A 23,991-nucleotide genomic window follows, 5' to 3' on the forward strand; every position below is an offset into this window, starting at 1 on the left:
AGAATCGATAGGTTTCAACTATTGGAAAATATCAGGATTTAAGTACAATTTTACTTACACTAGTTACCATGTTAAGAATCCCACTCATTTACTATAATCCCCCCCTTTTAAATAAACTCTGTGTTCAATGTGGGGCCTGAACTCAGGATCCAGATCAAAAGTCACATGCTCTACCAACTGAGCCAACCATGTGTCCCCCACTGTAATTCTTATTCAAAGAAAGAAGATGAATTCTCAAATACCTACTATTAACCAGGTACTCTGTCAGGCAGTTGCAGTATCATAATCTGGGACAAGGACCTTATCTCCTTTGTACAGATAAGAAAACTGAAGCCATTTTGAATCCCAGCTTTACTACTCTAACCCTTATTTAATTTCTCTAAGCTTCAGTTTGTTCACTAGAAAATGGGGCCAATAATACCTACTATCTTCTAATACTGTTATGAGTTAAGGAGATACATAGTAAGCTCTTAAAATAAAATAGCTATTAAAATCACTGTAATTAGTATCCAAGAAGTCACAGGTAATGTATACGAATCAAGATTCAAACTTGCTTTTTTGACTTTAAAGCAGTGCTGTCCAGCAGAGCTTTCTGAAAGACAGAAATGGCATATGTGGTGGCTACTGATCCCTTGAGATGTGGCTAGTGTAAATGAGGAACTAAAGTTCTAATTTCATTTGATTTTTGTTAATTTAAAGAGTCAAATATGATTGGCATTATTAGAAGTACATTTCTAAAGCCTACTTTTTTTCCTTTCTCTACCCTGCTTCGTTAAGGTATGTAAATTTTCTTTTTGGGAGGCTCCCTGCCCTCCCTCTTCCCCTCCCCCCAATTTAGGGACTACATATAGGTGGCTCTGATATGTAAGTGTGGGGTTTAAGTATTTAGACTTCTGAGTAGGAATACTGTTATACCATATATTCACCAACTCTGGTATTAACTGCTTGAAAATAGGTTTTAAAAATTCTATAAATTTCATTATATGTCTAGCTACTGAAGACTCCAGATAAATTATTTTCTCTTTAATTACATATCCCATAAAATGATCAAGGAATTTCATATATATATATATATACACACACACACACACACACACACACACACACATATATATGTATATATATGAAGTACTATATATATATATGTATATATATATATATATATATATATATATATATGAAGTACTATGAAAACTTCTAAGTACTTTTACACATATGATAGATATTTAAGTAATGAATACTTGAAAAGTCTGGATAAAATTTGGGTAAAATTATACATCAAAAAAAAGTCATGGACCCTTCTCAACCACTGTCATGAATGGAAACCAAAATGTAGGGTTTTTTCATGTTCTGTTTGTCACACATATGCCCACTTCTATTTTGCTAAGAAAGGGGTGTTTAATAATAGCTCTCAGTAGTTAAGAAAAGCAGAGAATTTACTAGCTTAATAAATAGAATTTTCTGACAGTCACTGAACTTTGATTCCACAACCAAAAACTTCTTGCAGTATAACTCTGGAGAGAACACACTGGTTACCAATAGGCTGTATTTCCAAGTAACCAAGAGGATCAACATCAACCCCAGTGGAACTTTCCTTTCTTCATATACACTGCATGATTTAGATATACCAACATAAAAACATACCCTAAAAATCTGAAATAATTTTATTGTTAGTTCTTCTTCTTAAATTTTAGAAAAATGTCATAATCATATATTTGGGAATAACACATTCTTACCTTGCTCTTCGACATAGAAAGTGAAGATTCATCTTTATTTTGAGAAATGTCTTCCTTTCCTCTTTCAAAACCTTTAAAAAACATTGTTATTATTTTAGTATTATTATACAGCATTCAGGCATTAAGAAGAAAATGCATATAAGTCATCCAATTTCAAATATACATTGTATTTGATGTATATTGGTATAAAAAGCCTAGACTAATTACAGTTTGAAATACTTTTAAGGGATCATATGTAGTATAATAACTCTTTAGAATAAAGTAAGGCTTGTTAATTATTAACTGATAATTGTTATCTGATAACTGATAATAATTAATTAATTATTAACTGAACCCATCAACATGAAGCTAAATACCTCTTTTCTGTGCTCCTAGAGCACTCTGCATGAACACAGGTCTCATGGAGCTTTTATTCTAGTGAACTTTTTTTTTTTTTTTTAAGATTTTTTAATTTATTTTGAGAGCAAGAGAGAGACAGAGAGAAAGAGAAGCAGACTCCCCAACTGACTGCAGAGCCCGACGTGGAAGGGGCTCGATCTCAGGACCCTGAGATCAAGACCTGAGCTGAAACCAAGTCGGTTGGTTGCTCAACTGACTGAGCCACTCATGCTACCCTCTAGTGAACTCTTTTCTAATGAACAATCCTAACTGAAAGAGCCAACCCAGCATCTTTTAACACCTCTTGCCAAATTGGAAACAATTCTACAACTTGTGATAAAAGACTAGAGGAAAATCAACCTAGACTGAGGGACAGACTTAAAAAAATCTAACAATGTGTTTATTGTGAGAATTAAATGAGGATCCATTAGAGAGCATTTAGCATACTATTTTCCACACAGTATACGTTCAATTCATGTTGACTCTTAAGATGATCACTGGTACTAACTACTACATACAAATTCTAAAAGGATGAATCTAAAATACATAAATGCACAAGGATGAACATGCAGGGATCCCTGCAATTATGTAACATATTAACATAACAGTATGCCAAAAGCAATGAGCAGATTAATGTTATTAACAGTACAATTAGAGAAATGTTAACACTGAAATTTGTGTGGCAGGTATAAAAGGAGCAGTATTCAATTTAAAGATGTTCCTTCTACTTTTATTTATTTATTTAAAAGATTTAATTATTTGACAGATAGAGATCACAAGTAGGTAGAGAGGCAGGCAGAGAGAGAGGAGGAAGCAGGCTCCCTGCGGAGCAGAGAGCCCGATGTGGGGCTCGATCCCAGTACCCTGAGATCATGACCTGAGCCGAAGGCAGACGCTTACCCCACTGAGCCACCCAGGTGCCCCTGTTCCTTCTACTTTTAAAGGCAAGTATTATTAACTCTTCCCTATAATCATTTGTTCTAAGTCCAACAAAAGCCTATATTAAAAATACATACATCATTATTCATAAAGTAGCACTTAAAAAAATCATCAGCACCAGCCTGAAGCATTTAAAAAATCATTTCTAACATATTAATTATAACTTTTTTCTCTATTTCGCTTATATTAGCTAAAAACAAATCCATTCCAATTTCCTAATCCAGAGATTTTATTGAATTGGTTTCTGTAATACTAAGAAGGAAGTATTTTCCCCTACTCCCCAACTGCAGTAAGGACGAACACTTAATCCCAAAACTAGGGGGAAATTAAACTATTCCATAAATGTAACATGAAATTTTAAATAACTTATCAAAATTTTAGACTTTAGTATAAAGCAAACCAAAGTTACCTAATTCAGTTGAAAAATTCTAAAATATTTATTCAAAGTAGTAATATTTTATAATAAGTAATTCTTTTTTCAGATTTGTTTATTGGAGAGAGAGCAAGTGTGAGAATGGGGGCGGGGGGCAGAGGGAGAGGGCAAGAGAATCTTATTATCTTTTTTTTTTTTAAGATTTTATGTATTTACTTGACAGAGAGAGACAGAGCTAACACAAGCAGGAGGAGTGGCATAGGGAGAAGGAGAAGCAGGCTCCCCACAGAGCAGGTAGCCCGATGTGGAGCTCGATCCCAGAACCCTGGGATCATAAACTGAGACAAAGGCAGACGTGTGACCAACTGAGCTAGCCACCCATTCTTAATATTAATAAATTATTATTTTCTATCATGTGTGGGAGATAAAAATTACTTTTAAATTACTTTTTTAAAAAAGTGGTCTTTATAGACAAAATTCTGAAGCCTGTAACACATTATTGACCATTATTAATAATGCAAAGCAGTTTCAGATCATAACGTTTTACCAAGTTTGCTTGTTAGTGATTTTAGGTAGTAAATTCTCTTCCTACTATCCTCCCCACTGCCTTAATGATACAGAAACCTATACCCCATCAAAATGGCTAAAATTAAAGGGATACTACCTTCCATGTACAGATGAGAATGTGGAGCAACTGGATCTCTATTCACTACTGGTAAGAATATAATGGGGCATAACCACTTTGGAAAACTGTTTGAAAGTACATACTAAAGCAGAATTTATGGATATTCTAACACAAAGCAACTCTAATCCTAGATATACCCAATAGAAATGGTTGGGTATATTCATCAAAATAAGATACGAAAATGTTCATAGCAGCTTTCTTCATAATAGCCAAAGTCTGAGACCAACTCAAATGGTTATTAAGAGCTGAATAAGTGGTGCTTGCTTCGGTAGCACATATACTAAAATTGCAACGATACAGAGATTAGCATGGCCCCTGCGCAAGGATGATACACAAATTCGTGAGGTGTTCCATTCGTGGACGGGACTAGAAGAGATGCTGAGTGAAATAAGTCAAGCAGAGAGAGTCAATTATCATATGGTTTCACTTATTTGTGGAGCATAACAAATAACATGGAGGACAAAGGGAGATGGAGAGGAGAAGGGAGCTGAGGGAAATTGGAAGGGGAGGTGAACCATAGAGACTATACACTCTGAAAAACAATCTGAGGGTTTTGAAGGGGCAGGGGGTGGGAGGTTGGGGGAGCCAGGTGGTGGGTATTAGAGAGGGCACGGATTGCATGGAGTACTGGGTGTGGTGGAAAAACAATGAATACTGTTAGGCTGAAAAGAAATAAAATAAAAAAGAGTTGAATAAGTGAATATATTTGCACAATGCAATGTTATACAGCAATGTTGTAGTAATTAAAGGAACCAATTACTACTACAGAAAACAACAGACACAATATTGAGTGAAAAAAGCCATGTCTTTTCACTAAATTCTAGAATTCCTGGGTTATACTAGATGTGTATCTTCAACTTTGAGGATACCAAATTGTTTACTTTTCTACTAATAGTATGTAAGAGTTCTCCTTTCTCCATATTCATGGTAACATCAATATTGACAAGTTTTTAATATTTCTGCTAATTTGTGGGGTGCGTATAACAATGGTATAATGAGGTTCTAGTTTGCATGTCCTTGACTATTAATGATGTTGAGCACTTTCTCACGTTAATTAGCCATTTTAACATTCTCTTTGTGGAGGACCTTCTCAGATCCTTTGTGCATTTATTTTTCTTAAATATTTATTTATTTGAGAGAGTGCACACATGCATGCGCTTACACACCCGGGGTGGGGGGGGGCGAGAGGGAGAGAATCTTCAAGCAGGCTCTCCACTGAGCGTGGAGCCTGACAAGAGGCTCAATCCCACGACCCATGAGATCATGACCTGAGCCAAAACCAGGAGACAGATGCTTAACTGACTGAACCACCCAGATGTCCCAATCCTTTTTGCATTAAAATATAAATAAATATATTGTCTTTTTCTTATTGATTTATATAGGAATTTTTGATGTATTCCAGGACCCTTGCCAGCTATATGGTACAAATAATTCCCTATTCTTGTCTTTTTATTACCTGCGTTTTTTTAAATAAACCACTCTTAATTTTAAGGTAGTCAAATTTAAGCCATATCATTCTTTAAAGATTAGTGCTTTTTGGTCTTAAGAAAGTCCTCCCTATATCTGTCACCGTAAAAATATTTTTAAGTAGTATAGTAATACTTCCTCCCACTAACCCAATGGAATATTATCCCTAAATAAATTAACACCAAGTCCTTAACTTCTAATTTGTTAACAAAATACAATTGCTGTCATCAACAAGGTATAACCTTTCATATAGTTCCATAATAAATTTGGGTCAATAAATGTTTAGATATAATAAAGCAAGCTTTATGCTGCTTCAGTCTTGCTAAAATGAGATTATATGTACATTATTTACAAATGAAGACTGAGTAGGTATTTACAAAATATAAATAGATTAACTATACTAAACACAGCCAAGAATCCAGAAATTTTACTAAAAACAACAACACACACACACAACAACAAAAAAAAAACCCTGAGAAGTCAAAATATACTAAAAAGAAACCCATCTGTGTACTGAAGCTCACACAGTTTGTCCATAAAGTGATTTATTTGCTTAGTTTATTTACTCAAATTTTCTGTTACTATTCTAGAGATTGGTCCAATAATCATATCTAGAAGTTATACCTAAGACTGGGGAAAGAAAGAGATGAGCAGACATGAACTTAAAAGAAAAGCACTATGGTGTTACTGGAAATACATGGGCAGGTGGTACCATTTCTATATTATAGCTCAGCATAAAGTCGAAGGCCATACCAATATATTTCTTTAGGAAACTAAAATGAAAATAAGGTTATGTTCAAAGTAGTATAGTAATACAGAGTAAGGCAAAATGATCTTAAAATACCACTAATGTAGAACCTCTCCTCTAATAATGTCAGGTAAAAATGAATGTATCTAAAATTTTTTTTCAGTACAATGAAAGGTCCCAGAAGAAATATAGGTTTTATTTTTTAACTGGAAAAACAACAACAACATCTTCATCTTTATGAATAGAATTCCATTCTACTTCTTATCTGATAAATGCAAAATACTTTAAAGAGTTTCCCATCATGGCTGGTTGCAGTACAACTATTGGTTATAAAAAGGGGAATATGGAAGCCTCCCTATGAATATGATTTTATTTCAAGAATTAGAAAACAAAGCCAACCATTTACTTTTCCATTCAAACAAATCAACCCAGGGTGACCTTCAATATACTCTTTGACAAGAGAAATTGACAGTTCTGCATTTAGTTACCTAATTAAGTAAATACCAAACTTTTAAAAAGTGAAGTTTTCTGTTGTTTAGTAGAGTCACATGGTTATTCTTTAATATTAAGTAGACTCATTGCATGAAAGTCAGCAAACATTTGCTAGCAAGCTTGCTAGCTTAAAAAATAAAATAGAGACATACACATAAATAGAAGTAAATCACATTGTAAAAGCAAACAGAGTACTTAACAACTTAAAAATTTTTCAGTATGTTGTATTTTCAAAGCCACTTCTGAACAAAGACAAACACTAAAACATACACCATTTTGAGAACATAAGAAGCATGATAGTAACCATTCTATACTGAGAAGAGGAAATACAGATTATGAATGCTATTCAAAGCTTATGCTCCTTAGGCAACAGTTCAGGACTATGATTTCCAATTCTTTTTTTTTTTTTTTTTTTTATTTTTTTTTTATTTTTTTTTTTTTATTTTTTATTTTTTATAAACATATATTTTTTATATACATATATTTTTATCCCCAGGTCTGTGAATCACCAGGTTTACACACTTCACAGCACTCACCAAATCACATACCCTCCCCAATGTCCATAATCCCACCCCCTTCTCCCCAACCCCCTCGCTCACTCTATGATCCAATTCTTTTTTGAAAGAAAATGAAATCAGTGAATTTATAATAATGTATTTTTATTGTCCAGGTACCACACACAAGGTGTTTCACGACCTCAAAATAATGCATATATCAGCTATCAGAATGAATATTCAAAAAAATTGAGAATAAATGTTAGCATGAAGCAGAAAACATAATACAAATTTAACAAATGTGTCAGAAAAATCTATAGATGGTTAAGTAAGCACCAGTTTCAGTGATTTCTTTGCCATAAGTATTAAAGAATATTTTCATTTTAAAAGAAAAATATAACCTCAAGAGTAGACAAATTTATGTTGCAATTTAAAATTTTAAAAGGAAAAAAAGATTTTAAAATATATATCCAAACCTTTGCTAAAATAAATATTTTTCATACAACTAAATTTAAGATCTATTTCATTAACCAATTATTTAATGTCTAAATCATAGCTGTCAAATGCCCAATTTTATTTTAAAAATGTTACCTTAAATGTTACCTTAAAAATAACAATTTCTTAGCACAAACGAATTATACAAAGACACATCTAACAACAAGAAGGCTATTTCAAAAATTATACTTAGAAAACTTCACTTTAGTCAGCATTTGAACTATTAAAGCTTAAGCTAAACATCAATTTAACACAGTTACTATTCTGAAGAAAACAGCCAAACAAATACCAATATTAATATCTGGGTTTTATTGGCAAAAACCTCAGATTAATTTGCTTATTTATAGAATTTTACATCTATCTCAAGTCTAGAAAAAGCTTTTAATTTTATCAAAGGGCCATAATATTTATTTCTAAAATTAAAGCAAAAATTCATGTTATCAGCAATGCAAGATTTATAATTCACTGAACCACTAGTTCTCAAGTTTGAGTGTAAGAGATTTTAAGTGAAAACATGGAAAAGCCACGCCATATAGCAGCAGTCATTAAAACTGAACCTTTCACTACAGAATCTGTTTCATTTAAATAAAAGCAGTTTTAAGATATTGGAATATTTAGTTTAATGAAAAGCCTGCAAGAAATTAAGAAAAGAAGGCAAGATTAAATAAACAAACCTGGCAAAGAAGGAGAAAGTTCATTGTATCCTCCAAATGAAGCATTCCGGACAAGCTTTCGGCCATCAATTCGTGGAGGAAATAAAACAGGCGAAACCACAGTACAGGAAGAAAATCTACGTTGTTGTGAGCTCTCTTCTTTCATGGCTTAGAAGGGCTATTTAACGTATATTTTCACTCAAAAGGCTAATTAGATCAGTATGGCAAGGAGAGGCTTTTCTTTCACATCTAAATGTAGCGAAACCCACCAGTACAAACAAAGGACACACACATTTAACAGCAAAGGAGAAGGACCAGAGACTGTCAAATCAGCAATAAACAGAGAAGGCATTAAGCCTTGCTAATGGATTGTTGTTTTTTGTTTTTTAATGAACTGATAAACGTGAAAGGCTATTCCACTAATGTTTTACCTCTTGATAAAAAGGTTCAGCAATGCCCTGAACTGAACAGCTGCTTTAGTAAAACAAAGCAAGATCAATAGAGATGTAGGATGAGGTAAAATGCAACCATTTCTCATATCCATTATGTTTTCTGTAGTATCTGCCACACTTCCCACCTCTTCCGATTGCTTCCAATTTTTGCTTACTTCATATATGGATATAAATATAACACTGTTTATCTCTCCTGAAGCCTCTAGATCTGTATCTAATCCACTACTTGCTTCAGCCATATTTAAGAATTCATAAGGAAAGATATTCTCTCAAGTACAATTTTGATGGATTCTAACAGCTAAAGTGGTAACAAATATTTAAGTTTTATCTCTAGCAAGGATATCTGAGTCATTAAGACAATGTTAATGCAAACCAATCCAGAGGGAAGACTGAAAACACCAAAATAACAGAGTGCTCTAATACATGTCCTCTTGAAACAGATATAAGTTGCTATAGTTCCTGTTCATTGCATTTATACTTAGCAAAATATATCACCTACCTATAAGGATTTTCCACTTAAAACTCTATTTAAAGAAAAATGCGACTTTATTATCACAATAACAAATGGACTATCTTTCTTTACTAGGTTAAAACTAAGTTACTGGTATGATCTCACATTATTAAATCTAATAGTAAAGTACAAATAGCCAAAATTATATACTATGCTATCTCTTTATAACTAACCTTTAAAATTTCAACTGACAGTGGTTCATTTTTATAGGTACCTTACTATACAATCTCAGTTTCCTTCCTACTATTATGCATACATTTCAAGGCTAGTTCTCCACTCAAGATACAATAGCACCCCATATAATCTAAGTCTGTCTCTCTTTACTAGAAAGTACACTTAACAAATTCCCTTTATGTAACATGTTCTTTATTGGGTAAAGACATTTCAAAAATGAAAGGTAAAAATAAATTTACAGTTGACAATTACAACTACAAACAAGGATTTGGGTTGTTTTGTTTTGCTTTTCTCCATGTCATGAAATATAAATGACCATTAATTATAGACGAGAGAGCAATGATTATAATTCATTTAATGGTGCTCGACTCTCAAGGCATTATAATGTTAATGTGGTTCAAATCCCAGCTGGATGCATTCAATTATGTTAATTTCTATGGGTCTCTGTTTCCTCATCTATAAAATGCTAATAATATAATCTATATTATCAGATTGTTATTAGGATCAAATTGGATAATATATGTGAAATCTAGAAAGGTTTCACATTAAAATGGCAGAATGAAGACACTAACCTAATGTGTTCCCTCCTAAAACTAAAATTATAAGAGAGGGCTAATTTCTGAAAAGCATAAAACAAGTATGTATTCCACAGTATGGATCCAGGATAGAATACAATAACAACATATATTTGACATTGGAAAGCACGAGATTAACAAGTAGTCACTGTCTTGCTGAATCACAAACCAGCAATGGTAAAAACTGAGAACCAGCCCTATTTATACCAAAGAATCCTTTTGTATATAATTCATAACACCAAGTTCCTCTAGATCAGGACCAAAATATAAGCAATGCTTTCAAAATTGGAACGAAAATGACTTCCAACTTAAAATTCCATACCCAGCCAAACTATCAATTACATATTAGGGTAAAATAAAGATATTTTTAGACGTATATAGTCTAAAATTTACTTTCCATGCAAATTTTCAAATAACTTACTAGAGTAGTCCTTCTCACCTGGGATTCATTGGGCCTACTGCATTGAAACATCCACTTTTCAATATGAATTAACCTTTTTTCCCCAACATCTATAATGGCAATACCCATGAACCATAATCCTTGGAAGAACTGAGAAAATATTTACTTAAATTATTTTCTTAAGGCCTTACTTCCCTCATATGACCCCACTTGAGAATGGATATCATAGAATATGTATTTTACCAAAAAGTGATAGCAAAAGTAAGAATGCATGGGATACAGGAAACAGGATACTCAATATAAAAGAGCTTTTAGTGGGGCGCCTGGGTGGCTCAGTGAGTTAAAACCTCTGCCTTTGTCTCAGGTCATGATCCCAGGGTCCTGGGATCAAGCTCCACATCAAGCTCTCTGCTCAGCAGGGAGCCTGCTTCCCTCCCCCGCCCCACCTGCCTCTCTGCCTACTTGTAATCTCTGTCAAATAAGTAAATAAAATCTTTAACAACAACAAAAAAAAGAGCTTTTATCACCCCAAAAGTCCCTCACCAATGTACCATTTATTTGTAAACCAAGGACAAGCTGTTTGGGTGAACTCTGCCCAACTTTTTTTTTCTGATTTTGGCTTGTCTTGATAGTATGCTTATGAAGCATACTATCATATGTTTCCCCATGCCGTGATGTTTGGATAAGGTGAGTACACTTGCAGTACACTGAAGTGGTCTACTTTTATTTTTTTTTAAAGATTTTTATTTATTTATTTGACAGAGAGAGAGACAGTGAGAGAGGGAACATAAGTGGGGGAGTGGGAGAGGGAGAAGCAAACTTCCCACTGAGTAGGGAGCCCAATGCGGGGCTCAATCTCAGGACCCTGGGATTATGAACTGAGCCAAAGGCAGACACTTAATGACTGAGCCACCCAGGCACCCCTCTACTTTTTTTTTTTAAGATTTTATTTTTTTAGAGAAGTTTTAGGTTCACAGCAAAATTGAGAGGAAGATAAAGAGATCTCCCATATACCCCTGCCTCCACATATGCAAGATCTTCCCTATTATAAATTCCCCTCACCAGAGTGGGACATATGATCTAATTGATGAACCTACATTGAGACATCATAATCACTCAAATTCCACAGTTTATCTTAGGGTTCACTTTTTTGTTGTTGTACATGCCATGGGTTTGGACAAATGCATAATGCATAATGCCATGTATCTATCATTACAATATCATACATATTTTAACTGCAATAAAAACCTGTACTCTGCTTATTCACCACTGCCTCCCTACTAACTCCTAGAAAGGACTGATCTTTTCACTGTTTTTCCATAGTTTTGCTTTTGCCACAATGTCATGTAGAACTCTAATGAGCAACATTAGTTCAAAGTCTCTGTTGTTGGTGTTTCTTTTGTCTCTGTTTTAGCACCAACACCTCCTGCTTACTTACTGGACCATTATGATAAGTATTAAATAGCCCTTGACTCTTGCTTGGCTCCAGTTCTTCAGGAGGGTCTTGACTATTCTTTGCCCTTTGTTCTCCCTAGATAGTTAAGGATAACCTTATCAAGTACCATGAAAAAATCCAGTTGAGATATGAATTCAAAACACCTTTAACAGATAAAATCAATTTGAGAACTGACATACTAATAATATTGAATTTTCCTACTGGAAATATGGTATGCCTCTCCATTTATTGAGAATACACCCTTTTAATGTTATACTTTTCTACATAAAGATACTATGTTAGCTTTTTTAGACTTATTGCTAGGTGCCTTACTTTCTGTTATTTTTAAGTGCTATTTTTTTTTAAAGATTTTATTTATTTATTTGACAGAGATCACAGTAGACAGAGAGGAAGGCAGAGAGAGAGAGAGAGAGGGCAGCAGGTTCCCTGCTGAGCAGAGAACTCAATGTGGGACTCGATCCCAGGAACCTGAGAACATGACCTGAGCCAAAGGCAGCGGCTTAACCCACTGAGCCACCCAGGTGCCCCTTAAGTGCTATTTTTTTGAACTGCATTTTTCTAACCATTTGTTTCTGGTATATACAACCACAGTTAACATGTATCCAGTAATTTCTTAATAACTTAAATAATTTACCTGTGAATTTGGGAGAGCTTCTATATAAACAATTATACTAACTACAAATAAAATTTGTTTGCTCCTGGGCGCCTGGGTGGCTCAGTGGGTTAAGCCGCTGCCTTCGGCTCAGGTCATGATCTCAGGGTCCTGGGATCGAGTCCCGCATCGGGCTCTCTGCTCAGCAGGGAGCCTGCTTCCTCCTCTCTCTCTCTCTGCCTACTTGTGATGTCTCTCTGTCAAATAAATAAATAAATAAATAAATAAAAAATTTGTTTGCTCCTTTACTTTTATTTCGTTTTATCTTATTCACTAGCTAAATTCCAAGTACAGTGTTGAAATGAAGTATAGATGGTATACACCTTTTGTTCCTAATTCTAACTTTACAAGGCTAAGAGATTCCTTCTATATTTCAAATACATTTTATTAATGGGATAATAACATAGTTTTTCTTCTTTAAGCTGTGTGTTACATAACATCATAGTTTTTTAAAAAAGATTTTGTTTACTTATTTTAGTGGGGGGAGAAGGAGAGAGAATCTGAAGCTGACTCTGGACTGGGCACAGAGCCAACTTGGGACTCTGATTCCACAACCACAAGATCATGACCTGAGCCAAAACCAAGAAATCAAGCCCCCTGGCCCCAGCATGGAGCCTGCTTTTAAGAGTCTCTCTGTCCCTCTCTCTCTGCCTCTGTTCCTGCCCCCAACATCTTTACCCCCTCTTAAAAAAAAAAAAAATCGAACCCAATTTCAGAGACATTAAAGTAGGAGGAGGGGTCCTTTTTTAGACTTAATGAAATATAGTTTTTAGGCAAGACTGGAATTCTATTTTTCCATAAATGTTCAGTAGAACTTGTTTGTAAATCTATCTTGGCCTATGATGTCTTTGTATAGCTAATTTATAATACTAATTAGAATACAAAAATCACAAGAATTTTCTATTACTGAATAAATTTTGGAAAGTACAATCTTTCTAAAAATTTTTCAAAATTATTGGCTATTTAGTTGTGTCTTTTAAAAAAAATTTTTTTTTAAATTTATTTGACAGACAGAGATCCCAGGTAGGCAGAGAGACAGGCAGAAAGAGAGGAAGGAAAGCAGGCTCCCTGCTGAGCAGAGCCTGATGCAGAGCTCAATCCCAGGACCCTGGGATCATGACCTGAGCAGAAAGCAGAGACTTTAACCCACTGAGCCACCCAGGTACCCCTAGTTGTGTCTTTTTTAAAAAAAATTTATTTATTTATTTATTTGACATAGAGAGAGAGAGAGATCACAAGTAGGCAGAGAGGCAGGCAGAGAGAGTGGGGGAAGCAGGCTCCCTGCCAAGCAGAGAGCCTGATGCGGGGCTCCATTCCAGGACCCTGAGATTATGACCTCAGCCAAAGGCAGAGGTTCAACCCACTGAGCCACCCAGGCACCCCTAGTTGTATCTTTTTATTCCTCATGATCATTTTCCCTAATCTTGCTCAAGTTTTGATAATTTTTATTAGCCTTTTCAAACAATCAACTTTGTCTTTCTTGCTCTCACCTACATCTATTCTCTTTTCTTTATTCTTTCCTTCCATCTACTTTGCGCTTATCCTATTACTTTCCTAATACTGAGTTAATGTTTACTTAACTCATTATTTTTCAGCTCTCCTTCTTGTCAAGTATCAGCATTAAAATTATTACTGTTGGGGCACCTGGGTGGCTCAGTGGGTTAAGTCTCTGCCTTTAGCTCAGGTCATGATCCCAGAGTCCTGGGATAGAGCCCCATATCCAGCTCTCTGCGGGGAGCCTGCTTTCCTCTCTCTCTCTCTCTGCCTGCCTCTCTGCCTCCCTGTGACCTCTGTCAAATAAATAAAATCTTTAGAAAAAAAAAACTATTACTGTTTAGGGTGCCTGGGTGGCTCAGTCAGTTAAGTGTCTGCTTTTAGCTCAGGTTAGGTCCAGGGATCAAGTCCTGCATCAGGCTCTCTGCTCAATGGGGAATCTGTTTCTCCCTCTTACTCTCCCTCTGTGCTTTCTCTCAAATAAATAAAATCTTAGAAAAAAACAAGAATTATTAATGTTTAGATTTTCTGCTTGGGAATGGTGAGGCATCCTTAATCAGAGGGTTGCTGTCTTCCACCCTTTAGTTATTTATTTTAAAGACTGTATTTATTTATTGGGAGAGAGAGAGAGACAGAGAGAAAGAGCATGTACACACAAGAGGAGAGGAAGAGAGAGAGACTCCCAAGCAGACTCTGCATTGAGAATGGAGCCCAAAGTGGTGCTCAATTTCACAACCCTGAGATCATGACCTGAGCCAAAATGGAGAGTCAGACACTTAACTGAATGAGCCACCCATTCATCCTTCTGAAAGGTTCCCAGCACAATCTTTCAATATTGTCTTTAACCCATCAAATCACATTCTGGCATTTGTAATTTTAATTGGTGCAGACGCTGGTCTGGATGGCAGGCAGTTTATGCAGATTCCCTCTGATGGTGGCTTGTTACCTCATGTGTTTACTGAGTTTTCCACATCATAATGCTATCTTGTTGTTTTGTTTATACACGAACTCATAACTAAAAATCAGTAATTTCTGGAGGCACGTGTTTAAACCTCTCCTCTAACAAGTATCTGCATTGATTCTTCCAGGCACCTGGGAATACTAATAACTCAAGATCATTTAAAACTAAACTGAAGGGTGTTTTTGTTTTTTGCCCCAGAGATTGTATGAATTCTGGCCCCGAGCCTACAGTAGTATATGTTTGTGCTTCTCAAAGAAGAGTTCCTCTTTCACCCATTCTACCTGGAGTTACAAACAAGATAGGCAAATACACCATCATCCTTCTCTTTGGTTATGTTTTTCAGGTTTTTGTTTTTGTTTTCTTTTGTTTTTTTTAAACTAAGAAGGACTCCTTTTTTCACACGGAGATATCTCCAATCCAAATTTCCATCATTAATGGGCCACAGACCTTTTCTCCCTTTTTCTCATTAAACTCAAGCTCTAGACTTTCAGAAAGTAGCAAGTGCTAGTCAGGACAAATGCTGGCTCCAGAACTCATCACCTTTCTGGATTCTCACTTTTAATCATTCTGCTCCACCTGCTAATTCCCTTACTTTGTTGACAGTTCAGCCATACTTTTTCTTTTTTTTTTTTAAAGAGTTAACAAAAAAAAAATATTTATGTGAGAGAGAGAGAGAGAAAGAGAACGAGTAGGGGGAAGGAGACAGAGGGAGAGAATCTCAAGCAGATTCCCCTCCGAGCACAGAGTGACTCAGGCCTTCATGTTATGAGCCTGAGATCACGACCTGAGCCAAAATCAAGAGTCAGATGCCCAACTAACTGAGGTGCCCAGGCACCCCTTAACTGCACTTTAAAAACAAAATTTTATTCATTCATTCATTCATTCATTTCAGAGAGACAGCGTGAGAGAGAGAGAGAGAAAACATGGGGTGGGGGGAGAAGCTGACTACTTGCTGGACTCGATCCCAGAACCCTGGGATCATAACCTGAGCTGAAGTCAGACACTTCACTTGACTGAGCCACCCAGGTGCTCCCCAAACTGTGTGTCTTAATGGCACAACAGTAAAGTTTGAAATACGGGATGCAGCTGGCAAGAACGATACCATAGCACGAATGTACTAGAGAGGAACAAAGCAGTCATAGTTGTAGATGATATCACAAATGACAAACCCTTTGCCAGAACAAAAAATGGATTAAAGAACTTAAAGGCAAGCTGATCCTAATGCTGTAATAGCTTTATCAAGAAACAAGGCTGACCTTGCAAATGAAAGAGCTATCAATTTCTAGGAAGCACAGTCCTGTGTAGAGTTAACTGTAAGCACAGTTACTCAGGGAGACATGAGCTAAAACACTGACGAATGTAAATGAAATATTCATGGCAGCAGCTAAAAAGTGGCCAAAGAATGAATGACTGAATCCAGGAGCAAATTCTGTCGGAGGAAGAGAAGTAGATCTACTGAACCCTGAAAGCCAACTAGGAGCCAGTGTTTTGATAACTAAACCTTCAGTTTGAACTTGCTGGAATATTCTTCTGCTTCCTAAATGTTGAGAGTGGAAATGGAGCACTTAACTGGCCCAGTGTGACTTTCATAAAGAAGAGACTTATGATAGAGTCAATTTCTAATATTGAATTATTTTAAGTGTTCTGAGTTTAATTTTTAATAACATGTACGTGACCTTCTGACTAATGTTTCAGAAGTAGAAGTGGGGAATGTGCATGTGTGTGCATGTTTGTTTCCTTGGATGGTTAGGGGAATCATTTCTCAACAGCGGGGATAGAGGCAAATGATGATGTAAACCCAGAGTTAACCAGCCAGCTCTATGAAAAAGATTAGGTACTTATTAATTTAGGCTTTTCAAAACCACTCTTTTTTGAAGGAGATTCTACAGATATATATGCTTAGCTACAGTATTCAGTCTACTGGTAATTTCTCTTAGTATGCGTACTTAAGATGAACATTCCACATTTTAACAAATGAACCATAAGGAAGTCCCACATCTTCAGGGGGAGAAAACAAACATTAATGGCATGGACATTATAACTAGTCTTGGTATTTTTAGTGGGGTAAAAAAAAAAAGTCAAATGTATCCTCATCATTTCCATATACATTCCATTTCCTCATTATACCACTTTATTCTAACTGGAGCACTTCAGTGTTAAACACTGGTGAGCTATATTCCTTCACTAATTCTGAATTGCTGTAAATGTACAAGAGTTCTATCAGTTCAACACTTAGATTCAGTCATCTCTGACCCATGGTAGATTTCATATAATATCTGAAGTAATTAGTGCAGTATACTGAACTGATCAAAATAAAATGAATAAAATGTATATGGAAAGAGTTAAGTGCACCTTAATGGACAGTGTTCCCTTCAAACATGTGAGCTCTTCAACAAAAATGAAACAAATCAGGCGTCTGTGATTTCTGTTTAATCAGAGCTGGTCACTACATAGGTTTTGTTGTTTTGGGCAGGGAGCAGGTTTTTGTACTCTTTGGACATAATATAGTCAAGGCACTAACAATTATGTACATTCAAAACTTGGTTATATTAAGTTTGATCTTCAGTGGTACTATAAATAAGGTTCTGCACTGCAGTCTCCAAATATGTTCATTACTTTTCTGTAATATTTATGTTGCTTAAAAGTACAGAAAATGTAGTTGCTAAAGGAGCTAATTTTTCCTTTTCTCTCCCTTTGAAAGGAAGGTGGTCTCATTGTTCCTACATGGCCAGAACCATGATAAACAATGTATGAGTAATTTGTAATGTAAGAATTGCAGTGTGTTAGTAATAATCTTGCAATGCTGTTTCCCAAAGTTCATTTTATTTTGATCAGTTCAGTATACTGCACTAATTACTTCAGATATTATATGAAATCTACCATGGGTCAGAGATGACTGAATCTAAGTGTTGAACTGATAGAACTTGTACATTTACAGCAATTCAGAATTAGTGAAGGAATATAGCTCACCAGTGTTTAACACTGAAGTGCTCCGGTTAGAATAAAGTGGTATAAAAAAACAGAAACAAAAACAAAAATATAAAACAAAAAGCCCCCATTCCATCATTTGATGTTCTTAACTAGGAGGGTTTTTTCAGAATGTCTAGTTTGCTATATTACTCAAACTGTAATGTGAAGCTCACGTACATGTTTTTATGCTTCCTTATGCTTCCCTACTGCCTGTCCTGAAATTTCCCAATTACAAACTGGGACTGAGAAAATCATTTCTGGTTTGTTCCTGCTTTCTAGTACAGAACTCTGTACAAAACGGAATAAAGGCCAGCTTGCATGAGACCCTTAGAAAATCCTGTAGTCCCCAGGGGGAATTTGTTCATCTGTCACAAACCCTTCCTTTATCTGCAAAACAGGAGTTTGCTAAACTTCACTATGTTGTTCTCAAATAAAACCTACGTATGTTCAAACTTACAACCAAAATGAAAACAGAAAAATTTCTATGAAACTGTTTATCTTCTCTCAGAAATTACGCAAATACCGGTAAATTATTATCTTATTATATATTTATTAACAATACAGAAAACTTGCATCTCCATGCCTCAAATAAGGAAAGGAAAATTGTAGCTGTTAACTCTATAGGTGAAACTATTTTACCACTCTTGCTAAGAAGGCAATCCCAACCTCTCAGACTCTGGAAACAAATAGGAGGAAATCCCAACAGAAAAGAGCTGAGAAACAAGTGCAAGTGGTACTTGATAATTCTTTAATGTTATCTTAAGTAAACACACACACACACACACCTTAAATAAATATATATATGTATACACACATATATATAATTTAGATGTACGGACAAAGAACATATATAAAGAAAAAAGTGTCCTTTAGTATTCTTTGTGTTCATCTTACTGCTTTAATAGGATGCAATTAATAAAACCTGGCAAGGGTAAGACAGACTCCTCTCATCTTTGTAAAGATGTTTAAAACACAGCTAATTTATTCATTCTCACTTTTCAATAAATGTTTTCAAAGTCTTTCAGTTTCCCCTACATAGGAACATTTGAAAAACATACATAATGCAACATTTCACAAGAGAGATTTAGAAAAATACTTCACTCTCATTTTTTAAATTTGCCAAATATTATATCCTGTTCTCATTACTTAATAGATATTACATACCTCTTTAAGAAGCAACTATACGAACACAAGAAATTTCAAACAAAAAACAATTGTGTCTTAAGAAATGACTTCAAAAATCTAACAGTAAGGATTCAATATCTCAGAAGAAAATTAACATACCTCTAACGCATACCATCTGTAATGAAAACAACTTATGGCTACAAACCAAAGCACAGCATTTAGGAGAAAAAAAAAATTAAAAGTACTGGGGATAAATTTAAGTACTCTTTCAGATAAAACACTTTTCATGAAATAGAACACATATATTCAAGACACATTTGCTATGTGTGTGTAGTCTCAAATGTTCATGAATTGATCCTAGAAATATCTTACCAAAAAAGGAAGAATTGCTTCGATTCATGGAGGAAACTGACTTCTTGGTCTCCTTTTGTCTATAAACCATTTTAATGAAGGTGCCACCTGAGATTATACCAGCGAGGTCTAAAACTGTCACCCTGGGGAATCTGGTACAACATCTTCACACTAGCAAACTCTGCAAAGAAAATCCCCCTTTACTTTAAAGTTTTCTATTAAGTTGTAGATAGAGACCCATCATGTCATGTTTAATGCTACCAGGGAATTCAAGTGAAGGGACTTGGCAGAGTTAAGAGAATTTGCTGAAGAGAAACAGAACATGAAGCATACACATTTTAATTGAAGTCTAGATTAAGAAAGCATGGTCTAAATTCATTTTGATAAATTGTTAAGCAAGTAACATTAAGTAGTAACTTTCAGTTTTAAAAGTTTTTAAATTTTAAACATATAAAATTAGTTTGAAATAGACTCCTTTAAAAAGCAACATTTTATGATCTCTTATAAAGCACTACAACTGAAAGATGGTTTTATAAAACTAAAAGTATGCAGAATAGCTTTTTATGATCAAAGAATTACAAGATGAATTATAGTAACTCATCAAGCTTTGATAACAATCTCAAATGTCATATAGTGAGAACAGAGTATCCATGAGATGAGCTTTAATTTAGTCTCCAGGCTCCCTTGGCATTGCCCTTATTCAAAAGTAGACGAAAGAAAGGCAGACAACAGACTAATTAATAGACAGGTCTTTCATTCTTGAAGAAAAGTTGAAATAAAGGTCAAAGAAGTCAGCACAAAACAAATTACCAAACCATTTAAGAGACTGTAATCATACTAAAGTTTTAAAAAATTCTTAAGAAAATTGGTATATTTTAAATAAGGTACAAAATCTGACACATAAATAATTTCTGGAATAATCTGATTTATTACCATAACCTAAACATATGACAAATAAAAGACTACCGTGATGGGCAGTTCTATTTTCAACATTTTGAGGAACCTCCATGCTGTTTTCCAGAGTGGCTGCACCAGCTTGCATTCCCACCAACAGTGTAGGAGGGTTCCCCTTTCTCCGCATCCTCGCCAGCATCTGTCATTTCCTGACTTGTTGATTTTAGCCATTCTGACTGGTGTGAGGTGATACCTCATTGTGGTTTTGATTTGTATTTCCCTGATGCCGAGTGATATGGAGCACTTTTTCATGTGTCTGTTGGCCATCTGGATGTCTTCTTTGCAGGAATGTCTGTTCATGTCCTCTGCCCATTTCTTGATTGGATTCTTTGTTCTTTGGGTGTTGAGTTTGCTAAGTTCTTTATAGATTCTGGACACTAGTCCTTTATCTGATATGTCGTTTGCAAATATCTTCTCCCATTCTGTCAGTTGTCTTTTGATTTTGTTAACTGTTTCCTTTGCTGTGCAAAAGCTTTTGATCTTGATGAAATCCCAATAGTTCATTTTTGCCCTTGCTTCCCTTGCCTTTGGTGTTGTTCCTAGGAAGATGTTGCTGCGGCTGAGGTCGAAGAGGTTGCTGCCTGTGTTCTCCTCAAGGATTTTGATGGATTCCTTTCGCACATTGAGGTCCTTCATCCATTTTGAGTTTATTTTTGTGTGTGGTGTAAGGAAATGGTCCAATTTCATTTTTCTGCATGTGGCTGTCCAATTTTCCCAGCACCATTTATTGAAGAGGCTGTCTTTTTTCCATTGGACATTCTTTCCTGCTTTGTCGAAGATTAGTTGACTGTAGAGTTGAGGGTCTATTTCTGGGCTCTCTATTCTGTTCCATTGATCTATGTGTCTGTTTTTGTGCTAGTACCATGCTGTCTTAATGATGACAGCTTTGTAATAGAGCTTGAAGTCCCGAATTGTGATGCCACCAATGTTGGCTTTCTTTTTCAATATCCCTTTGGCTATTCGAGGTCTTTTCTGGTTCCATATAAATTTTAGAATTATTTGTTCCATTTCTTTGAAAAAGATGGATGGTACTTTGATAGGAATTGCATTAAATGTGTAGATTGCTTTAGGTAGCATAGACATTTTCACAATATTTATTCTTCCAATCCAGGAGCATGGAACATTTTTCCATTTCTTTGTGTCTTCCTCAATTTCTTTCATGAGTACTTTATAGTTTTCTGAGTATAGATTCTGTGCCTCTTTGGTTAGGTTTATTCCTAGGTATCTTATGGTTTTGGGTGCAATTGTAAATGGGATTGACTCCTTAATTTCTCTTTCTTCTGTCTTACTGCTGGTGTAGAGAAAGTCAACTGATTTCTGTGCATTGATTTTATATCCTGACACTTTACTGAATTCCTGTATAAGTTCTAGCAGTTTTGGAGTGGAGTCTTTTGGGTTTTCCACATATAGTATCATATCATCTGCGAAGAGTGATAATTTGACTTCTTCTTTGCCGATTTGGATGCCTTTAATTTCCTTTTGTTGTCTGATTGCTGAGGCTAGGACCTCTAGTACTATGTTGAATAGCAGTGGTGATAATGGACATCCCTGCCGTGTTCCTGACCTTAGCGGAAAAGCTTTCAGTTTTTCTCCATTGAGAATGATATTTGCGGTGGGTTTTTCATAGATGGCTTTGATGATATTGAGGTATGTGCCCTCTATCCCTACACTTTGAAGAGTTTTGATCAGGAAGGGATGCTGTACTTTGTCAAATGCTTTTTCAGCATCTATTGAAAGTATCATATGGTTCTTGTTCTTTCTTTTATTGATGTGTTGTATCACATTGACTGATTTGCGGATGTTGAACCAACCTTGCAGCCCTGGAATAAATCCCACTTGGTCGTGGTGAATAATTCTTTTAATGTACTGTTGAATCCTATTGGCTAGTATTTTGTTGAGTATTTTCACATGTATAGGTTTTAGTACATGAATATCACCTCCAACCTTGCATCTACTCATTAAAAAATGAGACTGAAGCATCAGAAGAGCAGGGACTAGCACATAAAAGGTGATCAGTAAAGACATTCATTCATTTACTCGACACAAAAGTATCTACTATGTTCCAGGTACTATGTGTGCTAGGAATAGATGAATAGTTTAAAAAAAAAAAAAGAAAGAAAGAAAGAAAAAAGAAAAAAAATGACAAGCTGTCATGAGGAGTTTAATGACAATGACATTTACTCTCTACACCTTTTTTCCTTTTACATTAACCCTCAATTATGTCATCATTTCAGTATTCATCTGCTGAAGAACCCTTGCCTCAGCCCCCACAACCACTTATTTACACAATGCCTTTAAAGTGTCCACTAAAATGTCCACTTTGTACATTTCCTCCTACAGACCTCTCCCCCTCACCAAAGCATTCATCAAACTCACCCATTAAACCTCCACTCCCCTGCCAGCATCCCACACTTACTCTGCCACGATTACTTTTATTGCACATACCTAGTAAAGCCTAACTTTACAGAAGAAAATCTCACACTAAAGCAGATTAATACTAACCTCAACTGAGGCTTGAACAGCACCCCCACTACCATGGTTCATCTACTTTCCAGCTGTATTCCTAGTCCTGTCAATCCCTTCACCTGCATGCTACATTCTTTCCTTGCTGCCTCCTCTGAGACCTACCCTATTAATTCTCCCCTCTTACTCACATGTTTTGTATTTCTCTCTACTGACTTTATCCTGTCAATGTTTGGACATGCTCAAACATCTCCTTTCTCTAATCTCCTTCTTGCCCTGTGTCTTTCGCTAGCTATCATATACTTTCTGGTCCTTCACGGGCACAATTCCCGAAGGAGTCTGCTATCTGAATTGTCTCCAATTCCTTATCTTTCTTACTAAATTTTGTTGCTATCAGCTTCTGCCTTCAGTACTGTCGCTAAAGCTGATTTCATGAAAGCAAGCAATGACATCTTGTCAATGGATAATTTTTCAGCTGTCTTAACTAGCTTGACTAAAACCAACTGTTTTACCATAAAACCATCTGTTTCATTCTTCTGAGATACAACCCTCCTTTACCAATTCTTTCTCCTTCAGACCCTTAAATGTTGACATTTTTTTAGGATGGTATTCCAACTACTTTTTTCAAGCTTCAATTGTTCCCAAACTTTTTATAACTCACAAGAAGAAATATATTTTAATCAAGTGTGTTTGTAAACACAGAGAAAGTATCAAATAAAAATTTCACAGATCAGCTAAGCTCTGATCTTTTGATTCTATTCTACTTCATTTAAAAAACAATACTGTCTGGGAATCTCTCAACTGATGCACATTATTGTTTTAAATGTCTTTAATTCCTCTGTCTATGCTGATGACTTCCAAATCTACATTTCCAGGTGCAGAAGTTTCTACTAAGTCCCAAACTCAGAAAGCCAATTTCCTCTTTAACATACCACATAGTAGCTCTAACATACTTCTCATCATGTCCAAATCTCACCATGTCCAAAACTGGAG

General features: G+C 35.5%; 1 protein-coding gene, 1 non-coding gene and 1 pseudogene across 11 annotated transcripts in view; 2 read left to right on the forward strand and 1 right to left on the reverse strand.

The window, feature by feature from the left end:
* The window catches only part of OSBPL8 (oxysterol binding protein like 8), a 157,793-nt gene that overhangs the window by 44,499 nt on the left and 89,303 nt on the right, over positions 1-23,991 (reverse strand). For all 10 annotated transcript variants that reach the window (XM_059186380.1, XM_059186384.1, XM_059186383.1 and 7 more), the window contains one exon: positions 1,737-1,807. In XM_059186380.1, coding sequence (XP_059042363.1) covers positions 1,737-1,807 — 71 coding nt within the window. The remainder of the gene's footprint in view (positions 1-1,736; positions 1,808-23,991) is intronic.
* LOC131839982 (U6 spliceosomal RNA) lies at positions 4,368-4,471 on the forward strand. Its single transcript, XR_009357102.1, has one exon. It is a non-coding gene; the product is annotated as a U6 spliceosomal RNA (small nuclear RNA).
* Positions 6,235-16,634, forward strand: LOC131838205 (ras-related protein Rab-5A-like; annotated as a pseudogene).

This window comes from Mustela lutreola, chromosome 8 (assembly GCF_030435805.1).
Source record: "Mustela lutreola isolate mMusLut2 chromosome 8, mMusLut2.pri, whole genome shotgun sequence".
NCBI classification, from domain to species: domain Eukaryota; kingdom Metazoa; phylum Chordata; class Mammalia; order Carnivora; family Mustelidae; genus Mustela; species Mustela lutreola.